This window comes from Alosa pseudoharengus, unplaced genomic scaffold (assembly GCF_046254945.1).
Source record: "Alosa pseudoharengus isolate Yale_2024_CS ecotype anadromous, Long Island Sound unplaced genomic scaffold, YU_APseudo_1.1 YU_APseudo_1.1_scf_15, whole genome shotgun sequence".
NCBI lineage: Eukaryota > Metazoa > Chordata > Actinopteri > Clupeiformes > Clupeidae > Alosa > Alosa pseudoharengus.
The window spans coordinates 37217381-37237497 of record NW_027468620.1 but is presented as its reverse complement, the minus strand read 5'-3'; the positions used below and the strand labels follow the sequence as shown (position 1 = coordinate 37237497).

Sequence of the window (20117 nt, the reverse complement as noted above, 5' to 3'; positions counted from 1 at the left end):
TATACACTAATGACAAACCCCTACAAACATACACATTCCCACCGACAATTGGCATGTAGATCTGGCCTGTAAGATATCCACATTTAAATATGGACATTTTCCGACTTTCTATCCGTTCAGAGAATTTACTTGTGCTATGGAACAGAACAATGTCACACGACATTAGGACACAGGAGTCTGTCCTCCTTCCATATCCACTCGGCCCTTCTACATCCTTGTCTTTGAACAGGTGGAGTCACTCAGCCACGGGCTCTGTACAACATCTGCCTCAGGTGTTTATAATTATAAAGGGGAGACCCATACAACATCTGCCTCAGGTCTTTATAATTATAAAGGGAAGACTTGTACATGGTTGTGGATGGCTGCTCCATTTCCCCATCTACTGAGGTGCGCAACCTGGGTGTTATTCTGGACTCCACTCTCTCCTTCCGGTCTCACATCAACAATGTCACCAAGTCTGCCTTCTACCACCTCAGAAGCATCTCACGACTCCGGCCTTCACTCACACCTTCAGTAACTGAGACACTCATCCATGCTATAAAATTCACTTTGCATGGGCTTACGTCATCCGTTAACTGTATTGTGGGTCCGTTGCGTCGCGTTGCTCCAGTCTCTCGCGTTGAAAAGTTCAGCTGTTGCTGCACCGACCACGGCACCAGCCAATCAAATTACGAACAAGCGAACAACAGACGGCACCAGCTAATCAAATTACGGTTATACCTTAAGTCATTTGCATAGCTACCGTCGGGAACACCCACTGGCATGCGTTGACGGAACGCAACTGTGTGTAGAAGCCCTTACAAAGGGGAGACTCGTACAGCATCTCCCTCAGGTCTTTAAAAAGGGGAGACTCGTACAGCATCTGCCTTAGGTCTTTATAATTATAAAGGGATCTTTCGAGAAGTGCTGTAGATCTTTATAGTAGTGTTGTAGATCTTTAGAGTGGTGGTGTAGATCTTTAGAGTAGTGTTGTAGATCTTTAGAGTAGTGGTGTAGATCTTTAGAGTAGATCTTTAGAGTAGTGTAGATCTTTAGAGTAGTGGTGTAGATATTTAGAGTAGTGGTGTAGATATTTAGAGTAGATCTTTAGACTAGTGTTGTAGATCTTTACAGTAGATCTTTAGAGTAGTGTTGTAGATCTTTACAGTAGTGTTGTAGATATTTACAGTAGATCTTTACAGTAGTGTTGTAGATCTTTAGAGTAGTGATGTAGATCTTTAGAGTAGATCTTTACAGTAGTGTTGTAGATCTTTAGAGTAGATCTTTAGAGTAGTATTGTAGATATTTATAGTGGTGGTGTAGATCTTTAGAGTAGTGTTGTAGATCTTTAGAGTAGATCTTTAGAGTAGTGTAGATCTTTAGAGTAGTGTTGTAGATCTATAGAGTAGTGTTGTAGATCGTTACAGTAGTGTTGTAGATCTTTAGAGTAGTGGAGTAGATCTTTAGAGTAGTGTTGTAGATCGTTACAGTAGTGTTGTAGATCTTTATAGTAGTGGTGTAGATCTTTAGAGTAGTGTTGTAGATCTTTAGAGTAGTGTAGATCTTTAGAGTAGTGGTGTAGATATTTAGAGTAGTGGTGTAGATATTTAGAGTAGATCTTTAGAGTAGTGTTGTCGATCTTTAGAGTAGATCTTTAGAGTAGTGTTGTAGATCTTTACAGTAGTGTTGTAGATATTTACAGTAGATCTTTAGAGTAGTGTTGTAGATCTTTAATGTAGTGATGTAGATCTTTAGAGTAGATCTTTACAGTAGTGTTGTAGATCTTTAGAGTAGATCTTTAGAGTAGTATTGTAGATATTTATAGTGGTGGTGTAGATCTTTAGAGTAGTGTTGTAGATCTTTAGAGTAGATCTTTAGAGTAGTGTAGATCTTTAGAGTAGTGTTGTAGATCTATAGAGTAGTGTTGTAGATCGTTACAGTAGTGTTGTAGATCTTTAGAGTAGTGTTGTAGATCTTTAGAGTAGATCTTTAGAGTAGTGTAGATCTTTAGAGTAGTGTTGTAGATCTATAGAGTAGTGTTGTAGATCGTTACAGTAGTGTTGTAGATCTTTATAGTAGTGGTGTAGATCTTTAGAGTAGTGTTGTAGATCGTTACAGTAGTGTTGTAGATCTTTATAGTAGTGGTGTAGATCTTTAGAGTAGTGTTGTAGATCTTTAGAGTAGTGTAGATCTTTAGAGTAGTGGTGTAGATATTTAGAGTAGTGGTGTAGATATTTAGAGTAGATCTTTAGAGTAGTGTTGTAGATCTTTACAGTAGTGTTGTAGATATTTACAGTAGATCTTTAGAGTAGTGTTGTAGATCTTTAGAGTAGTGATGTAGATCTTTAGAGTAGATCTTTACAGTAGTGTTGTAGATCTTTAGAGTAGATCTTTAGAGTAGTATTGTAGATATTTATAGTGGTGGTGTAGATCTTTAGAGTAGTGTTGTAGATCTTTAGAGTAGATCTTTAGAGTAGTGTAGATCTTTAGAGTAGTGTTGTAGATCTATAGAGTAGTGTTGTAGATCGTTACAGTAGTGTTGTAGATCTTTAGAGTAGTGGAGTAGATCTTTAGAGTAGTGTTGTAGATCGTTACAGTAGTGTTGTAGATCTTTATAGTAGTGGTGTAGATCTTTAGAGTAGTGTTGTAGATCTTTAGAGTAGTGTAGATCTTTAGAGTAGTGGTGTAGATATTTAGAGTAGTGGTGTAGATATTTAGAGTAGATATTTAGAGTAGTGGTGTAGATCTTTAGAGTAGATCTTTAGAGTAGTGTTGTAGATCTTTACAGTAGTGTTGTAGATATTTACAGTAGATCTTTAGAGTAGTGTTGTAGATATTTACAGTAGATCTTTAGAGTAGTGTTGTAGATCTTTAGAGTAGTGATGTAGATCTTTAGAGTAGATCTTTACAGTAGTGTTGTAGATCTTTAGAGTAGATCTTTAGAGTAGTATTGTAGATATTTATAGTGGTGGTGTAGATCTTTAGAGTAGTGTTGTAGATCTTTAGAGTAGATCTTTAGAGTAGTATTGTAGATATTTATAGTGGTGGTGTAGATCTATAGAGTAGTGTTGTAGATCGTTACAGTAGTGTTGTAGATCTTTAGAGTAGTGTTGTAGATCTTTAGAGTAGATCTTTAGAGTAGTGTAGATCTTTAGAGTAGTGTTGTAGATCTATAGAGTAGTGTTGTAGATCGTTACAGTAGTGTTGTAGATCTTTATAGTAGTGGTGTAGATCTTTAGAGTAGTGTTGTAGATCGTTACAGTAGTGTTGTAGATCTTTATAGTAGTGGTGTAGATCTTTAGAGTAGTGTTGTAGATCTTTAGAGTAGTGGTGTAGATATTTAGAGTAGTGGTGTAGATATTTAGAGTAGATCTTTAGAGTAGTGTTGTAGATCTTTAGAGTAGATCTTTAGAGTAGTGTTGTAGATCTTTACAGTAGTGTTGTAGATATTTACAGTAGATCTTTAGAGTAGTGTTGTAGATCTTTAGAGTAGTGATGTAGATCTTTAGAGTAGATCTTTACAGTAGTGTTGTAGATCTTTAGAGTAGATCTTTAGAGTAGTATTGTAGATATTTATAGTGGTGGTGTAGATCTTTAGAGTAGTGGTGTAGATCTTTAGAGTAGTGTTGTAGATCTTTAGAGTAGTGTTGTAGATCTTTAGAGTAGTGTTGTAGATCTTTAGAGTAGATCTTTAGAGTAGATTTAGAGTAGTGTTGTAGATCTTTAGAGTAGATCTTTAAAGTAGCGTTGTAGATCTTTACAGTAGTGTTGTAGATCTTTAGAGTAGTGTTGTAGATCTTTAGAGCAGTTGTAGATCTTTAGAGTAGATTTAGAGTAGTGTTGTAGATCTTTAGAGTAGATCTTTAAAGTAGCGTTGTAGATCTTTACAGTAGTGTTGTAGATCTTTAGAGCAGTTGTAGATCTTTGGAGTAGATTTAGAGTAGTGTTGTAGATCTTTAGAGTAGATCTTTAAAGTAGTGTTGTAGATCTTTACAGTAGTGTTGTAGATCTTTAGAGTAGATCTTTAGAGTAGTGTTGTAGATATTTAGAGTAGTGTTGTAGATTTTTAGAGTAGATCTTTAGAGTAGTGTAATAGATCTTTAGAGTAGTGGTGTAGATCTTTAGAGTAGTGTTGTAGATCTTTAGAGTAGATCTTTAGAGTAGTGTTGTAGATCTTTAGAGTAGATTTAGAGTAGTGTTGTAGATCTTTAGAGTAGATCTTTAAAGTAGCGTTGAAGATCTTTACAGTAGTGTTGTAGATCTTTACAGTAGTGTTGTAGATCTTTAGAGCAGTTGTAGATCTTTAGAGTAGATCTTTAGAGTAGTGGTGTAGATCTTTAGAGTAGTGGTGTAGATCTTTAGAGTAGATCTTTAGAGTAGTGTTGTAGATCTTTACAGTAGTGTTGTAGATATTTAGAGTATTGGCATAGATCTTTAGAGTAGGTGGGTAGATCAGAGAGAAGAGCTGCATTTAAGTAAGTTATTAAAACCAACCATTTGCATTTGAACAACACAACAAACAAAGCACCCAGAGGCACCATTTTACAGCAGGGGACGCTCACATGACCTTGGCGAGTAAAATGTGAAATGACATACAGCTGATCATGCCCACATCTAACGTGTTTATTGCACATTGTTATCTTATCCAAAGCAGTTTCTGTGCTGTGTTTAAGATATCGAAACTCAGATTGAAATGCCTCAAAATGATCACTGTCTTTAAGGTGGTCCTGGAGTTAAGCTGCCACTGCCCTCTCAAGGACTCTATAGACGGGTTTCCCGTTTACCAACAAAACTAGATGCGCGCGCAGCCGTGGGGCAGAAGACGCTCGGTGGCCGTCCACAACGTTATAAACTTAACCTAAATAGTCGGCTGCTGTAAGCTACAATCAGATTTTTTTTGTATACCCCTGTTGTCTCAATGATAATAACATCTAATTTCAGACTATATTTCAAAGTTTGCCGTTCATTTGCATTATTAATATAACAACGTATTTTGTCATTTTTGTCGAAGACATGCATTCCGTTAGGGATATTGAACATATTTAACATTCTCTAACCATCATGATTTCGAATTGGTGCAGTTTTCAGCACAAAAACTAATTTTATTCTGTTCATGGAGAGCATTGCTCTATGCTGTTCTATGGTGCTTTCTGCCTCTTAGTTGCGCACGCATGTTTTCGTGACGTTGCATAGAAATCCATGTATACAAACAGCAGATTGGATATGGGTTTATAATAATAATAATAAAGATAAGGCGATATATATAACAACAACAACAACAATACTATTATAATACATTTTATTTATAAGCACATTTCATGTTGCCCAAGGACACTGTAAAATTAAAAAAAATCCAAGGCCAACATGCACTGTATACAAGCAAATTCACAAACATAGAACACACTGTTCACCAATCAAATATTCAACACAGAACATAGGGAACAGAAGACATGGTGTGAACAGCAATACAATATGTATAACTTATAATATAAAAAAATATGTCTATATTAATGTGTGTGGGCAATAAGATGTGCATATTGCGACAACCTTTATCCATATTGGAATCACAGGAGCTTCACTGATGATCCACGACCTAAACCAAATCCAGGAAAGAGTGGAAAACTGAATTTGGTCTGGACTTTCCAGATGAGGGTGACTGTGTCAGTGACACTATAGAAGGCCAAATTGCCAGCCCTGTAGTCCACACACACTCCTATTCTGGAGCTTGTCACTTGAGGAACTTTGATCTTCTCATCATTGTGATAGACACAACAGCTAGTGCGGGAGAGTTTCAGCGCCCAGGACAGAATATTTGATCCAAACTTAACATCAACCCGTTTTTTCCAGCCTTGGTTGTCAAATGAGAGTGATATACAAACACTTCCACTCCACTCAACCTCAAAGTAGCGGCGTTCGGAAATGCTCTCCCAACACAGCACCTGGAAACATTTCTCAACAAATCTTCGTGGGTTATGTGGATATAGATGGTCTTGGTCACTCCATTCCACCTTCCTGTTGTTCTCCGTCAGATAGAGCTTCTTGTGTGCCGTGTTTGGATTCAGAGTGAAGAGCCGATAACCTTGGAGGAGAACATGTTTCAGGGGTTTAAATCTCTAAAAGTACAAACATGGGACATTAGCTTGCACATGGATTAAAGGAGAACTCCACCGATTTTTCACATGGATCTCTGTTTCTCGAGGTGACTGAGTACCCTGGAAATCCAGAGTTCTTGCAAGAGCACAATGGAATTGTCTCTGCGAAACACTCTGGCAATGAGCAATGATGCATGTTACTTTTTCCCCTTGCATCCCGTAAAACCAATCAAATCGTATCTGACATAGGCGGGCCAGAGGTGAGCTAAACCGCCCATAAACCGCCCATAAACCGCCCATAGAGTTGGGCCATTACATTGTTCGGGGCCAGACCCTTAATCTTTCTAGATTATCAGGGTCTGGATTTTCCAGGTTAGTCACTGAGTACTGTCAGTACAAAAATACCAAAACAATCAGTGTTACCTAGCTCGCATTGCTGTAACCAACAGTTTAAAGCTTCAATGCAGCTACAGTGCCACTCTCAGGGGGCATGTTCATGAGCAGCTATAGTGCCACTCTCTGGGGGCATGTTCATGAGCCCCCATGTTCATGCCCCTGCAAGTCTGGCTGCCTTAGCTGTTGGCTGCAGCAACTTCAAATAGGTAAAACCGATTGGTTTCAGGTTTTTTCATACCAGCAGTACTCGGTGACCTTGATAAAATGGAGATCCATGTGAAAAAACGCCAGAATTCTCCTTTAAATCTAATTCTAGACACAAAAGTTTGTTTTTCAGCAGAGATCTCCACAGAGATGCTCTCTTTTAGTCTTGGCTTAATGCATGTAAGGAAGACAGACCCTTATGTGTATGTGTGTCCATATGTCAATGTTGACATTATGTGTGTGTGTGTGTGTGTGTGTGTGTGTGTGTGTGTGTGTGTGTGTGTGTGTGTGTGTGTGTCTTTGTCTCACATTTTAAGAACTCCTCTCTGGTCTTTGATTCAGTTGAAATGGCCTTAATGTCCGTCACTGTTATAGAGATAAAAAATGATATGACCAAAACAGCCTCATAAGTACCCGCATAACGTAGAATTCACTGGCAATCCATGCTCTTACATCAGCAGAACAAACAGCATTCACACTGCAGGAAATACAATCTAAGTCTTATTAATGTTATATTAAAGGGGAAATCCGGTGGGTTTTAAATATGTTAAGTATGACCATAAGATAGAGTCATGGACGAGGGGTGACCCTATCTAGACCCGAAGCATTCAGAAGTTTTTTACAGATTCTTTCATAGTGCTAATAGCGTTAGCAAACAGGGCAGTTCTACTGCACATATAGTCCAGTCATTTTAAGACAAAATAGGGGTCAAGGTTGAACAAATTGCAACACAAGCAAACTTAACTGATTTTGAATCCTCAATATGTCCTGAGTAAGGGAAAAAAAGCCCCGAAGATTCCCAATAGGGGAAAGTTTTGAAAAAGACCCAAATATACCCTATTCATGCGCCTATACAGTATTTTTCTCACGTGAATAGGGGAAAAAAATTAACCTTCACATATCACCATGAAAATTACTGAGTTGATTACTTACATCAAGACAAACAAAAAATGTATTATACGTTTTTTGAAATTGTTTGTTAACATGGGCAAACAGGGCATGTAATTACGTATAGTTAATTTGTATAAATATCACAACGGAGCTAATAGTCCAGGCAAAGGTCTGACCCAAAACTAAATGCAACAGAATTTATTTTCACATTTTTATATTTCAATTGTTGATCTTTACACCATAGTAAAAGACCATGAAAATCCAGTTGGTGGAAATATGTTAAAATGAGGGTTGTTTTATGCATTATTCTTCAGCAAATACTGACAAAACTGTAATTAGAATGTTGTAGAATACACATTCTAAAGAATATCTGACCCCATCTAACTTAACATGGAATTTTAGAATCTTGCATTGTTGAGGAACATTCTTTTATTTTCAAAGAGTGAATTCCTTTGGCTTATTTCAGACTGGTTTGTTGCAAAATTGGTGTCTATTTTTAGATTGTGGCCCTTTGAATCAATGGAAATGGTTGTTGAATATTTAAATAGAGCCAAGTGGGTTTTTTGCATGTTCCACAATGTGTAATCTGTACAAACACATAGTTAGGCATTATTCAGCCAAGGAAAGTGGTTTTGGTGTTTACGTAATCTGATTTAGAGGTCACTGAAACATACAGTATATCACACTAAAGTATCAGTCCATCATTTTGCAAGTCTTATAGTAATTGACGTCTTGCCCAGGGGTGACTGATATAGTGTCTGTCCAATCAGAGGGGCCTGTATGATGCCCCTTTACTTTGCACAATTTTTGTCTAAAACAATAATCGGACAGCACAGTATGTTTATGTTAGTGAATGCAGGAAAATTGTGAAGGCAAAGTTGAAGATGGACATGATCATGTCCTAATTCAACAGAAGGGTGCAGATGGGATAACTGCAGTTAGCCTCCAAGTGACTCTATTGTTGTGACATCTGGCAAAAATGCTATATTAATAAATATAGTTTAAGATTAATAATTAACAATGCATGCCTATGCATGGGTCATGGTTTTACCAAAGTCATAGAAGAGTCAAAACTATACATATTCTAAAAGTATATGCACTGTACAATATAGCATCAATCAACTTATGTCCCATCTTCCTCCATACCATGCATAACACATACTCCTCTATTCTGTATAGGCGAATCAAGTGAACAGCTGATACATTTTGGCCTGCACTATTAAGGGAAACAAATTAAACACCCTAAACTATATATTTTCTATAAGCATATACCCTCCGGAGGAGATATAACACCATTTAAGACATTTCCTATCTTCCTCTATGCCATGCACAATACATTGCCCTCTATTCAGTAAAGGCGAATCTAGTGTAAAGTGGATACATTTTGGCCTATACTGTCCAGGGAAAACAAATTAAACACCATAAACTATATATTTTCTATAAGCATATACCCTCTAGATGAGATATAATACCAGTTAAGACATGTATTATCTTCCTCCATGCCTTGGACAATTTGTTTGTCAAATGTTGCAATTAGTTTTGGGTCACTATACATTAGCTATACATAATTACATTATGCCCTGTTTGCCCATGTTAACAAACAATTTCAAAAAACTTATAATACATTTTTTGTTTGTCTTGATGTAAGTAATCAACTCAGTAATTTTCATGGTGATATGTGAAGGTTAATTTTTTCCCCCTATTTGCGTGAGAAAAATACTGTATAGGTGCATGAATAGGGTATATTTAGGTCTTTTTCTAAACTTTCCCCTATTGGGATTCTTCGGGGCTTTTTTTCCCTTACTCAGGACATATTGAGGATACAAAATCAGTTTAAGTTTGCTTGTGTTGCAATTTGTTCAACCCTTTCTCCTAAAATGACTGGACTAATAAATCGCTTCTTTTAACCCATCCACAAAGTTCTTTTACTTCTAACCACCTGAAAGTTTATTTAGAAGATAGTTTATACACACACTACCTGGACTCATAGTCTTGAGCTTGGTTTCCGGCGAAGCCATTTTGAATTTAGAACGAACGAGAATCTCATGTTGTTGATGGAAGGAGGACTGTGCGGAAGGAGGGGGTGTGTCACCCAGGAGGGGGGAAAGAAGCGGGTTCAACGCATGAGTTGTAAAAGATTAATTCCACTCTTGCGCCACACTCTAGTCCAGCGGTGGTGCTAATACACCAAATAGTTGCCATTTAAAGAAAAAGAAGAACAACAACAAGAACAAGAAGAGGTCCTCCTTCTGTCAACAACACAAGATTCTCGTTCGTTCTAAATTCAAGTCAAGGATTCGTGCTTGAGTCCTGCCGAGTCGAATCCTTCAAAGACAAGGCAAGGCTTCTTCTTAGCATACGGAAAACACACAATGGAACAGACTAACTAGCGAGTGTGCAGGAAGCTGCAGGTGCATTATTAAAAATCATGTGCGCACAGGATTGTGGGTGTTCCAAGCACGGAGAGGATACACGCATGCATCCTCGAAAATCTCAGAACGAAGGACTCAGTGCTTGATAGAATTTTAAAGCACCCTTGACATTGGAACAGTGCTTGGCGAGATTCGATAACGTAACGTCCTTGAAAGAGCGGCTTTAAAGGACCCATCCTTGACTTTGAGAAACGGTCTATGACTCCAGGTAGTGTGTGTATAAACTAAATTTATATAAACTAAATAAACTTTCAGCACACATACAATGTTGACAATGCCTCGTTTCAAATGTTAAACCTAATTACACTGTCGACGAAGTGTGGAGCTCTTGTTAGCCTTGTAGATGGGTTAAAAGAAGCGATTTATGTGCAGTAGAACCGATGTCCTGTTTGCTAATGTTATTGGAAGAATTGGTAAAATGTCTAACTTCGGAATGCTTCGGGCCTGGATAGGGTCACCCCTCTTCAATGACTATCTTATGGTCATATTTAAAACCCATTCAACAACGGATTTCCCCTTTAAGATCAAAAAAAACTATTTGTATTGTTTTTAATATGAAGAGACTTACCTAGCGCTCTCTCGAAAGATAATTTTTACTTAATTTAAGAAGACGTTGACTTATTTTAAGGAGTCTTCTCAAGATACATTTGCTTAACTCACTGGCAGACAAATTTGTTTTGTTTTCAGGATGAGAAGACTTAAAATTAAGTCAAAGGAATTTACGAGAAAGTGCTAGGCAAGTCTCTTTATACTGAAAGCAATGGCAACTAGATTTTTTGATCTTGATTAAGCAGTTTTTGCAGTGCAGGCACTGGAAAGGATCTGTTTTAAAAGGGCTATGCAGCTCTTCGAGCCAAGCCTTTGATCCACTACAAGAAGCAGTAACAATACTTAATGCAAGTGTAAGTTTATAATCAGGAAGGTGACCAACCAGCTGCAGATATCGGTCGGACTTCCTGTTTGCAGACATCCTCCTTCTGAGGTTTCAGTGTGTTGGAGGATTTCTCCGCAGAGACACTTTGCTTGACAGTGATGCTTGATATATTTTTAGACTGAGGCACGTGGGAAGTCTGTGAAGGAAGGAAGGAAAAATACATTCTCACTTTTACAAACCTTTATTTAAACAATCTACAATCAAAAACTTCCTGAAGAAGGCTAGACGCCGCAAACCACCAAAGTATAGGTTTTTAATCATGTAGATTTGCCCATTAAAATAAAGGCAGGCATTTCAATCTTTTCTTCAACAGACCAGTGCCTTGGTTTTTTTGCTAAATTGTTCATGCCCCTACACCAAAGCGCACCTTCTTGGTTTCAATATCACCAATTCCAAGTAGCTCTCTAGACCTACAAGTTTTTATTAATGACCTTAATGAGATAATGATCAAGTAAGTGACCTGGTTTACCTTCTGGGACAGCTGGTGAGAGACGGTGGTGTTTCCTGAGTCTTCGGGAATCATATCCACATCATCACCTGCTGCAGGAGGTGCGGTTGATGAAACAGCAGGAGCAGTGGAGGTGGCTGCAGGAGGTGAGCTTGATGAAACAGCAGGAGCAGTGGAGGTGGCCGGAAGGCTGTGGGGCTCAGATGCGTTCTGGCTGAGATGTGACCTGTCTGAAGTAGGCCCTGTAATGTCAGCAGGGGGCGCTATGGTTGTTGAGGTGGTGTCTGTGAGCTCTGAATCAGGATTGACCCCCATCTCCCACTCATCTAAAAATGTGTGTATGTTCTCTTTAAACATTTCAATGAATTGCTTTGAGAGGCCCTTTTCATGGTAATTGGAGAGACAGAGTTCAGGCCCAATGTTCTGGTGAGTGATAACTCTCCCCCCCAGGTCAGTTATTAAAGAACGTGCTCTGTGATTAATTACATCAATGGCTTTTGCTATGGCTTCGTCAGTCATGCTTTTAAATTTCCAGGAGCCTCCTGGCAGCATGTCGGACCACACAATCAGGCACTGGGGGAAGATTCTGTGCGTTTTACCCAAATCCTTCCTGATGCTTTTCAGACTACAGTGTGGATTTCTCAGGTCAACGTTCTTCCCTCCCAGATGAATGAGGAGCATGTCTGGGCGGGGCTGCTGACGTTTGAACCGGCACATCTCGATTACCAGTTCCGTCCAGGTCATCTGAGGAGTCCCCCACTGGTGAACCCTCATGCTCGCGCATGTATTCCCTAGTTTAGCGGCCTGATTTTGTGCTGATGTTATCCTTTTAGCCAAACCCGAAAGAGCAAAACCACACATCCATACCACTTTGGGTGGACCTTTCACATCACATGTTTTGGTAACAGGGCCTGCAAGACAGAAAAAACACAGTGCATTGCATTAGCGTTTAGTCAATCACTGTTGGTTCAGCCCGACCATCGCACCAGCTATCACAGATGTCATCAATGCCTCGGTAACCTCCGGCACATTTCCAACAGCGTTCAAAATGGCCCGGGTAACACCGTTACTTAAGAAAACTTCTCTCAACCCTGCTCAAGTCGAGAACTACCGCCCTGTCTCACTCCTGCCTTTCCTATCCAAAGGCTTTGAACGAGCAGTCTCCAAACAGGTCTCTGACTTCCTTTCACAGAACAACCTTCTGGATCCAAATCAGTCTGGGTTCAAAAGCGGCCACTCTACCGAAACGGCTCTGCTGTCTGTACCAGAAGCCTAAAAAGGAGCCAGGGCGACCGCTTGGTCATCAGTACTCATTCTGCTTGACTTATCGGCTGCCTTTGACACAGATAATCTCCGGTTCTGCTCTGTCCTGGTTTGAATCCTACCTCACAGGACGCTCGTTTAACGTATCATGGCTTGGTCAGCTATCTGCACCTCACTATCTCACCACAGGGGTCCCCCAGGGCTGTGCTGGGCCCCCTTCTCTTTGCTATCTACACCACCTCCTTGGGACAGATTATCCGTTCGCATGGCTTCTCATACCACTGCTATGCAGACGACACACAGCTCTATTTGTCCTTTCCACCTGATGACCCCTTGGTTTCAGCACGGATCTCAGATTGCCTCTCAGACATAGCTACATGGATGAAGGCACACCACCTCCAGCTGAACCTCTCAAAGACTGAGCTGCTGGTCCTCCCAGCTAAACATACCATACACCACGACATCAACATCAAATTTGACTCCCTGTCTGTTTCACCTACCAGGACTGCAAGAAATCTAGGAGTTGTTCTCGACAACCAACTAACCTTCTCAGATCATGTTGCCTCAGTCTCCCGGTCATGCCGTTTCGCACTCTACAACATACGGAAAATTAGGACTTACTTGACTCAAGATGTTACTCAACTTCTGGTTCAGGCAATAGTGATCTCACGACTTGACTACTGCAACGCCCTCCTGACAGGTCTCCCAGCCTGCGCAGTGAAACCCCTTCAGATGATCCAGAACGCGGCAGCGTGCCTGGTCTACAACCAACCCAAAAGGGCACATGTTACCCCGCTGCTCATCCAGCTACACTGGCTACCTATGGCGGCCCGCATAAAATTCAAGGCTCTAACCCTTGACTACAGTGTTGTAGTCAAGTCACTATGCCTCGAGTCCGAGTCCAGGTTCGAGTCCCCAGTGTTCAAGTCCGAGTCAAGTCCAAGTCATTAAAAAAAAATTCCAAGTCCGAGTCGAGTCCACTACTCATCCGAGTCAAGTCCGAGTCGAGTCACTATTGATCCCCGTCGAGTCCGAGTCGAGTCCCTATTGATCAAGTCAAGTCCAAGTCCAGCACTAAAGTAAGCATAGCCTACATGTCGTTCCATTTTTTTCCATTGCAGATGAAATCCTTAAAAGCAAAACGGACAATCTTCTGTCTCCAAGCAGGGGTGCCATCACTTGTGTGAAAGTAGTATTGCCAAATTTCTTGCCAAACCCAATGTGTTGTATTTATTATATCGGAGAGAATACCATACCATATAGCCATACCATAGCCTATAGGCCTACTCATAATAAACGAGCAATCCACATCCCAATCACACAGGCCATTAAGTCACATTATGCTGTTACTGACTGCTGACAATTGTATAGGCAGTAGGGTGCATCAAATTTGAATGGAAAATTTTAATTTCAAAATATCAATTTGGCTGGCATTGCATTTTGTTCCAATTAACATAAAAATGACTTTTGCACAGTTTTGAGTAATTCCATTGAGATTTAGGGGTGCCACGTAACACATGAACTTTGGCGAAATTTCGAAAAATGTGCAATTTTTAGTCTAATTGCCAAAATTTGACCTGGAAATGTTGAGTACAGTGAACTTGTATACAGTAACATGTTCTATAGGGTTATCAAAGTAAAAGTTGTTTGTTTGCCCTTTGGGTAACTTGGGCATTTCTCAGAATTCAACTTTCAAGATTCTCCATTCACTGTCCTATAGACAAAATGAATGGAGGTCAATGGGACATGTTCACGTGGCCTTACCCTGAATTCTGTGCAGCAGTGATGGATGTCGGACACACATATAAAATTTAATTGACTTTATTGTTAAACACAAAGGGCGATACTGACAAACTTAAAAGAACAAACTCTCTCTAGTGGCTAACTCACTGACTAACAGGGCCTAATAGTAAGAGCTGACACTAACTAAACTCTGAACTTAACTGCTCAGTCTGTGCCAGAGTCTCTGCTCCACTGAGCAACATCACCAGGGAGAAAGAGAGAGGGAATGGAACCTGAACTCTGAACCTATAGCCAGTGTGTCTCCCCCCAGATATGTCTCCCCCACCTGCCACCCAAGAGTAACCGTCCTATTCAGGGATTAGCTTGGGTTTGCAGCGGCAAAGGTTTGGTTGTTGGTTGCGGTCATGTTCAACTCACACACACACACACATACACACACACACAAACACACACACACAGATACAGACACACACACACACACACACACACACACACACACAAAGACACACACACACACATACAGACACAGACAGACACACACAGAGAGAGAGAGACATACACACAAAGACACAGACACACACAGACACACACACACACACACACAGACACACACACACAAAGACACAGACACACACACACACAGAGAGAGAGACATACACACAAAGACACAGACACACACAAAGACACACACACACAGACACACACAAAAACACAGACACACACACACATACAGAAACAGACAGACACACACAGAGAGAGACATACACACAAAGACACAGACACACACACACACACAGACACACACACACACACACAGACACACACACACAGACACACACACACACACAAAGACACACACACACACAGACACACACACACACACACAGACACACACACACCCAGACACACACACACACACACACACACACACACACACACACACACACACAAAGACACACACACACACACACTAAGACACACACACACACACACACAAAAACACAGACACACACACACATACAGAAACAGACAGACACACACACAGAGAGAGACATACACACAAAGACATACACACACACACACAAAAAGACACACACACACACACTAAGACACACACACACACACATACAGAAACAGACAGACACACACACATAGAGACATACACACAAAGACACAGACACACACACACACACAGAGACACACACACACACAAACACACACACACAGATACAGACAGACACACACACACACACACACACACACAAAGACACACACACACACACACATACAGACACAGACAGACACACACAGAGAGAGAGAGACATACACACACACACACACACACACACACACACAGACACACACACACAAAGACACAGACACACACACACACAGAGAGAGAGACATACACACAAAGACACAGACACACACAAAGACACACACACACACACACACACACACACACACACACATACAGAAACAGACAGACACACACAGAGAGAGACATACACACAAAGACACAGACACACACACACACACAGACACACAGACACACACACACAGACACACACACACACACAGACACACACACACACAGACACACACACACACACAGACATACACACACACACACACACACACACACACAGACACACACACACACACACACACACACACACACACACACAAAGACACACACACACACACACTAAGACACACACACACACACACACAAAAACACAGACACACACACACATACAGAAACAGACAGACACACACACAGAGAGAGACATACACACAAAGACATACACACACACACACAAACACACACACAAAGACACACACACACACACTAAGACACACACACACACACACACATACAGAAACAGACAGACACACACACAGAGAGAGACATACACACAAAGACACAGACACACACACACACACAGACACACACACACACACACAGACACACACACAGACATACACACACACACACACACACACACAGAGACACACACACACACAGAAACACACACACAGACACACACACAAAGACACACACACAAACACACACACACACAGACATACACACACACACACACAAGTTCTCCACAGCCAAAGAGATAAATAGAGAGAGAGAGAATAAGGGATACAAAGGAGAGAAGTAAGACACCCAGAGAAAGTGAATGAAAAAAGGAGAGACAGGGCCAGATGTATGTTTTTGTGCCCACGTCAGGCATATTTCATTCGCAAAGTACACGTAAAAGCATGGCGAGGTATGTACAAACAGGCCGCACTGAGGAAAAAGTGTAGACTGCCTGTCGTGGGATCTGCAAATGGCTATTTGCACTTTTCCGTGTCATGCATATGCATTCTTAGGAGGGTCAGGGGAAAGTGGGAGTATCGCGCAAACACAGGAGACGACAAGTGCTAATAGCATTGATTAGGTGTTCCGCCATATGTATGAAAACAGCGCATGTCTGTTTTGCGGTGAAAAACCTGCGCCTTTTAAAAGCAGGTGTAATCAAAATCGCGGTTGAATGCGTCAATTAGAGAAACTTTTAGAGACAGCTGAATAAGTATTCAGAGCATCAGTTTTCTTCATTGTGCAATAAATAGTTCAAGTATTTTTAAGTAGATTAGTAGAACTACTAGGCCTACTCTGTATGTCGCTGCTCGTTGACATCTTATTATCATGTATGATCGCTAAAGTTTGATTCTTTTTAATGTCACAATTGGTTAACTATTAAACTGCGCTTGTGGTTCAGCTGTGGGCACGCAATTAGCTTTGCAGAGGGGTCGGGGAAACAACTACAGATATGATAGTAATATGTAATAACACATCCAACACAGATCAAGATCACCTCAAACAGAAAGATCACCTCAGTTTTCTTGAGCTGTAGTATATTGTTTACCTCAGATCTCCATGGCGACCATTGAGCACTGTTAAACACTTTATCCAACAAAAACAGATGTGCGGTGGCACCCCTAAATCATAATGTACTGGAAAAATATTTTGCATGTGTTGTTTCTACATATATTGGAACACTTTTAGCACCCAGCCATATCAAAATTCAAGAATTGTGTTTTTTGATGCACCCTAATAGGCAGTGTTGTAGAAGTTCATACTTCACAAGAGCTAGATGGACGTTGGAGTAGGCCTATTTTGTAAGAGGTAGTGTGGATCATAAAAGGGCCTCCCCGGGCATTTTAAAAAAAATTCTGGCTGTTAAATAGCCTACACAATTTTAGCGCAGTTTGGGAGGGACAGAAACAGAGCAGGGCCCGTCTTGGTAGCTTCTTTCTGACTCCCGTGACGTGAGGCTACCGGCAATTGCATAATTATGTTATCACTTCACTGACACTATGGAGACATATTTCACGTCAACAATAGAGATGAAAACTAGCTTTCGGTTAACGGAGATGTAGATCATCTGCCTAATTAATTTCTTTGCGCAACAGGCCACATTCTACGTTCATTTCAGCGAGATGAGTGAAATAAATGTTTTTTTTTAAGCTGCCATCGCCATACTATTTGCTACGATATTCACCTGTTAGAAATAGAACACGTTGCCATTTCCTTTTTTTCGTGCAGTGGATTAGGCCAGTGGTTCTTAAACTTTTTGTCTGGCGACCCCACAAAAAAGTATGGCGAGGTCTGGCGACCCCACTTTCCCCAAACCCATTCTAAGTCCTTACTCAAATACCCCCCTCAAACGTTAACAACTAAATCAAGCAAAAACTAGAAAGCAAAGTCATTTGTTTTATTTACACGAACAAACAATCACGATTAAACAAGTGTAGGCTGTAGGCTGCCGCCATATCAGATCAGAGCGTTATGTGCGTAGCGCGCGCAAACACAAGCATGCACACACACATACACATGCAGCATTAGGCCTACAACGTTACATTAATTATATTTATGGCGATAACAATAACAGTATTTTTTTATTTCCCTTTTCTGGTTTACTATCTTTAACAATTTCAATGGGAAGGGTGGGCATGCTTCCGTGAACATAGCAAGTTAATTCTAGGAGGAATGCTGCATACGGCGACACGGAGATTTTCCTCCACGGTGCTGAGCCGACATCTGTATTTTGAGATATCGTTTCATTTTGACAGGTTTTAAAGGGAAACTTGGCAGGATTCCCCCCTCTGCTAGAGAAATTGTGCATTATGCTATTTCAAACTGTGGAAAAAGGTAACGATAAAGCACATGGATTTGTTTACAAGCTAGCAAAACGGTTAGTGTAAGTTTGGCAGACAATGTGGATGTTACAAGGTAAGAAACACGATTTAAAACTAGTTTCTTGTTTCTCACTTATCTTTTCGGGACGGTAGTCTCAATGTTGCAAGGTTGGTTTTCCGCCTGGGGACGCTAGGGGCAGCGGGAAAAGTCACCATTTTCACCGGAACAGGTCATTTAACCATCCAAATGATTTCTAAACGGGTTTATTACGTTGAAATAGTTGCCAAGTTCCCCTTTAAGCTCTCATTCGCCAGAACATCGCCGCAAATCACACATTGTGGGTGGTCGAGGTTAGGCCTATCTTTAACTTGGCAAGTGAATGCATATTTCAAAAATTCTTTCTGATAAAGCCGATGCGCCGTTTGTTCTTTTTTATTCTCACCGGCCTGTAGACTTGTCCCATCTGAGGATCACGGAGGAGTAGACGCACTGGTAGATGGCACTTCCGAGCTTTTGTTCAATTTTTTAAGCAGCCACCTGTCCATTTTGGCTAGTAGGCTAACTATGTTTTTTGTTTTGTTTTACTTAAAATAGCGGGAACAAGTTGAGTTTGCATAGTGGGAGCAGATTGTTTCTATCAGCGGACCAGTAGCCCATAGGCTGAACCAGAACTCGTTGATTTAACTGCGTGTAAATAAGAAAAAGGCAGAAAAGGCCAATATTATATTCCTTTGTTTCACCTAATAATAATTTCAGACTGAATACAGAAAATAATTGGCGACCCCACGGAAGTTTTTGGCGACCCCATTTGGGGTCGCGACCCCTAGTTTAAGAATCACTGGATTAGGCTATCAAATCGCTCGTTTTAAAAGTAACAGTAATCCAGTTCATTCGTGATTTTAAGTATAGTTGTTTCTGGCCTACCCACGAGAGGTTCAGTTTGTCAGTTTCACTTGCGCAGACATGTAGGCCTACATTGACACTACATGGACACTCTACTAGGCAATTTAATGTTATGCTTCTATATTTTATGACACCAAAATTAAGAAGTATGCTATATCTTGATCGGGAAAACTTTTAGTTTATTTTTCTTTCATCCGATAATAGCCTGCTGCAAATTAACAGACAGAAGCACGGCAGGGCACGCCCCGAATGAAAATGAATGAATGGAACCTCGCTTCTCGCGTCAGTCAGGGAAAACACTGTTCACCAAGTCACAATGATCAGCTATCCAGCAGCAGTGTGTGTTGTTTAGCCTAGGCTGAGTGTAATCTTAGGTAATGTTATGTCATGTATGAGAACTAATATTGCCTGGCAATTGCCTACTACATTGAAATAGCGGCGGCCATATCTCCAGGCATTTTGGTGTTAAAGTTAACGTTTGCTTTGCATGTGAACATGATGTGACTTGCAATGTAGCCTACGACACGAAGGAGTAGCCTAACATTCCCTTGAACTAAAATAAGTATTACGAATAATTTAGATATTAAAATCATATAGCAAATTATAGCCTAATGACATACTACAATTATAGCCTTATGAT

General features: G+C 40.4%; 1 protein-coding gene across 5 annotated transcripts in view; it reads right to left on the bottom strand.

Moving 5' to 3' along the window:
* Positions 1–5264: 5264 nt before the first annotated feature.
* The window catches only part of LOC143124661 (uncharacterized), an 81163-nt gene continuing 66310 nt past the window's right edge, over positions 5265–20117 (bottom strand). For all 5 annotated transcript variants that reach the window (XM_076286349.1, XM_076286351.1, XM_076286350.1 and 2 more), the window contains 4 exons: positions 11398–12287; positions 10926–11064; positions 6981–7037; positions 5265–6058 (listed from right to left, as the gene is read on the bottom strand). In XM_076286349.1, coding sequence (XP_076142464.1) covers positions 5544–6058; positions 6981–7037; positions 10926–11064; positions 11398–12287 — 1601 coding nt within the window. In that variant the 3' untranslated portion in view covers positions 5265–5543. The remainder of the gene's footprint in view (positions 6059–6980; positions 7038–10925; positions 11065–11397; positions 12288–20117) is intronic.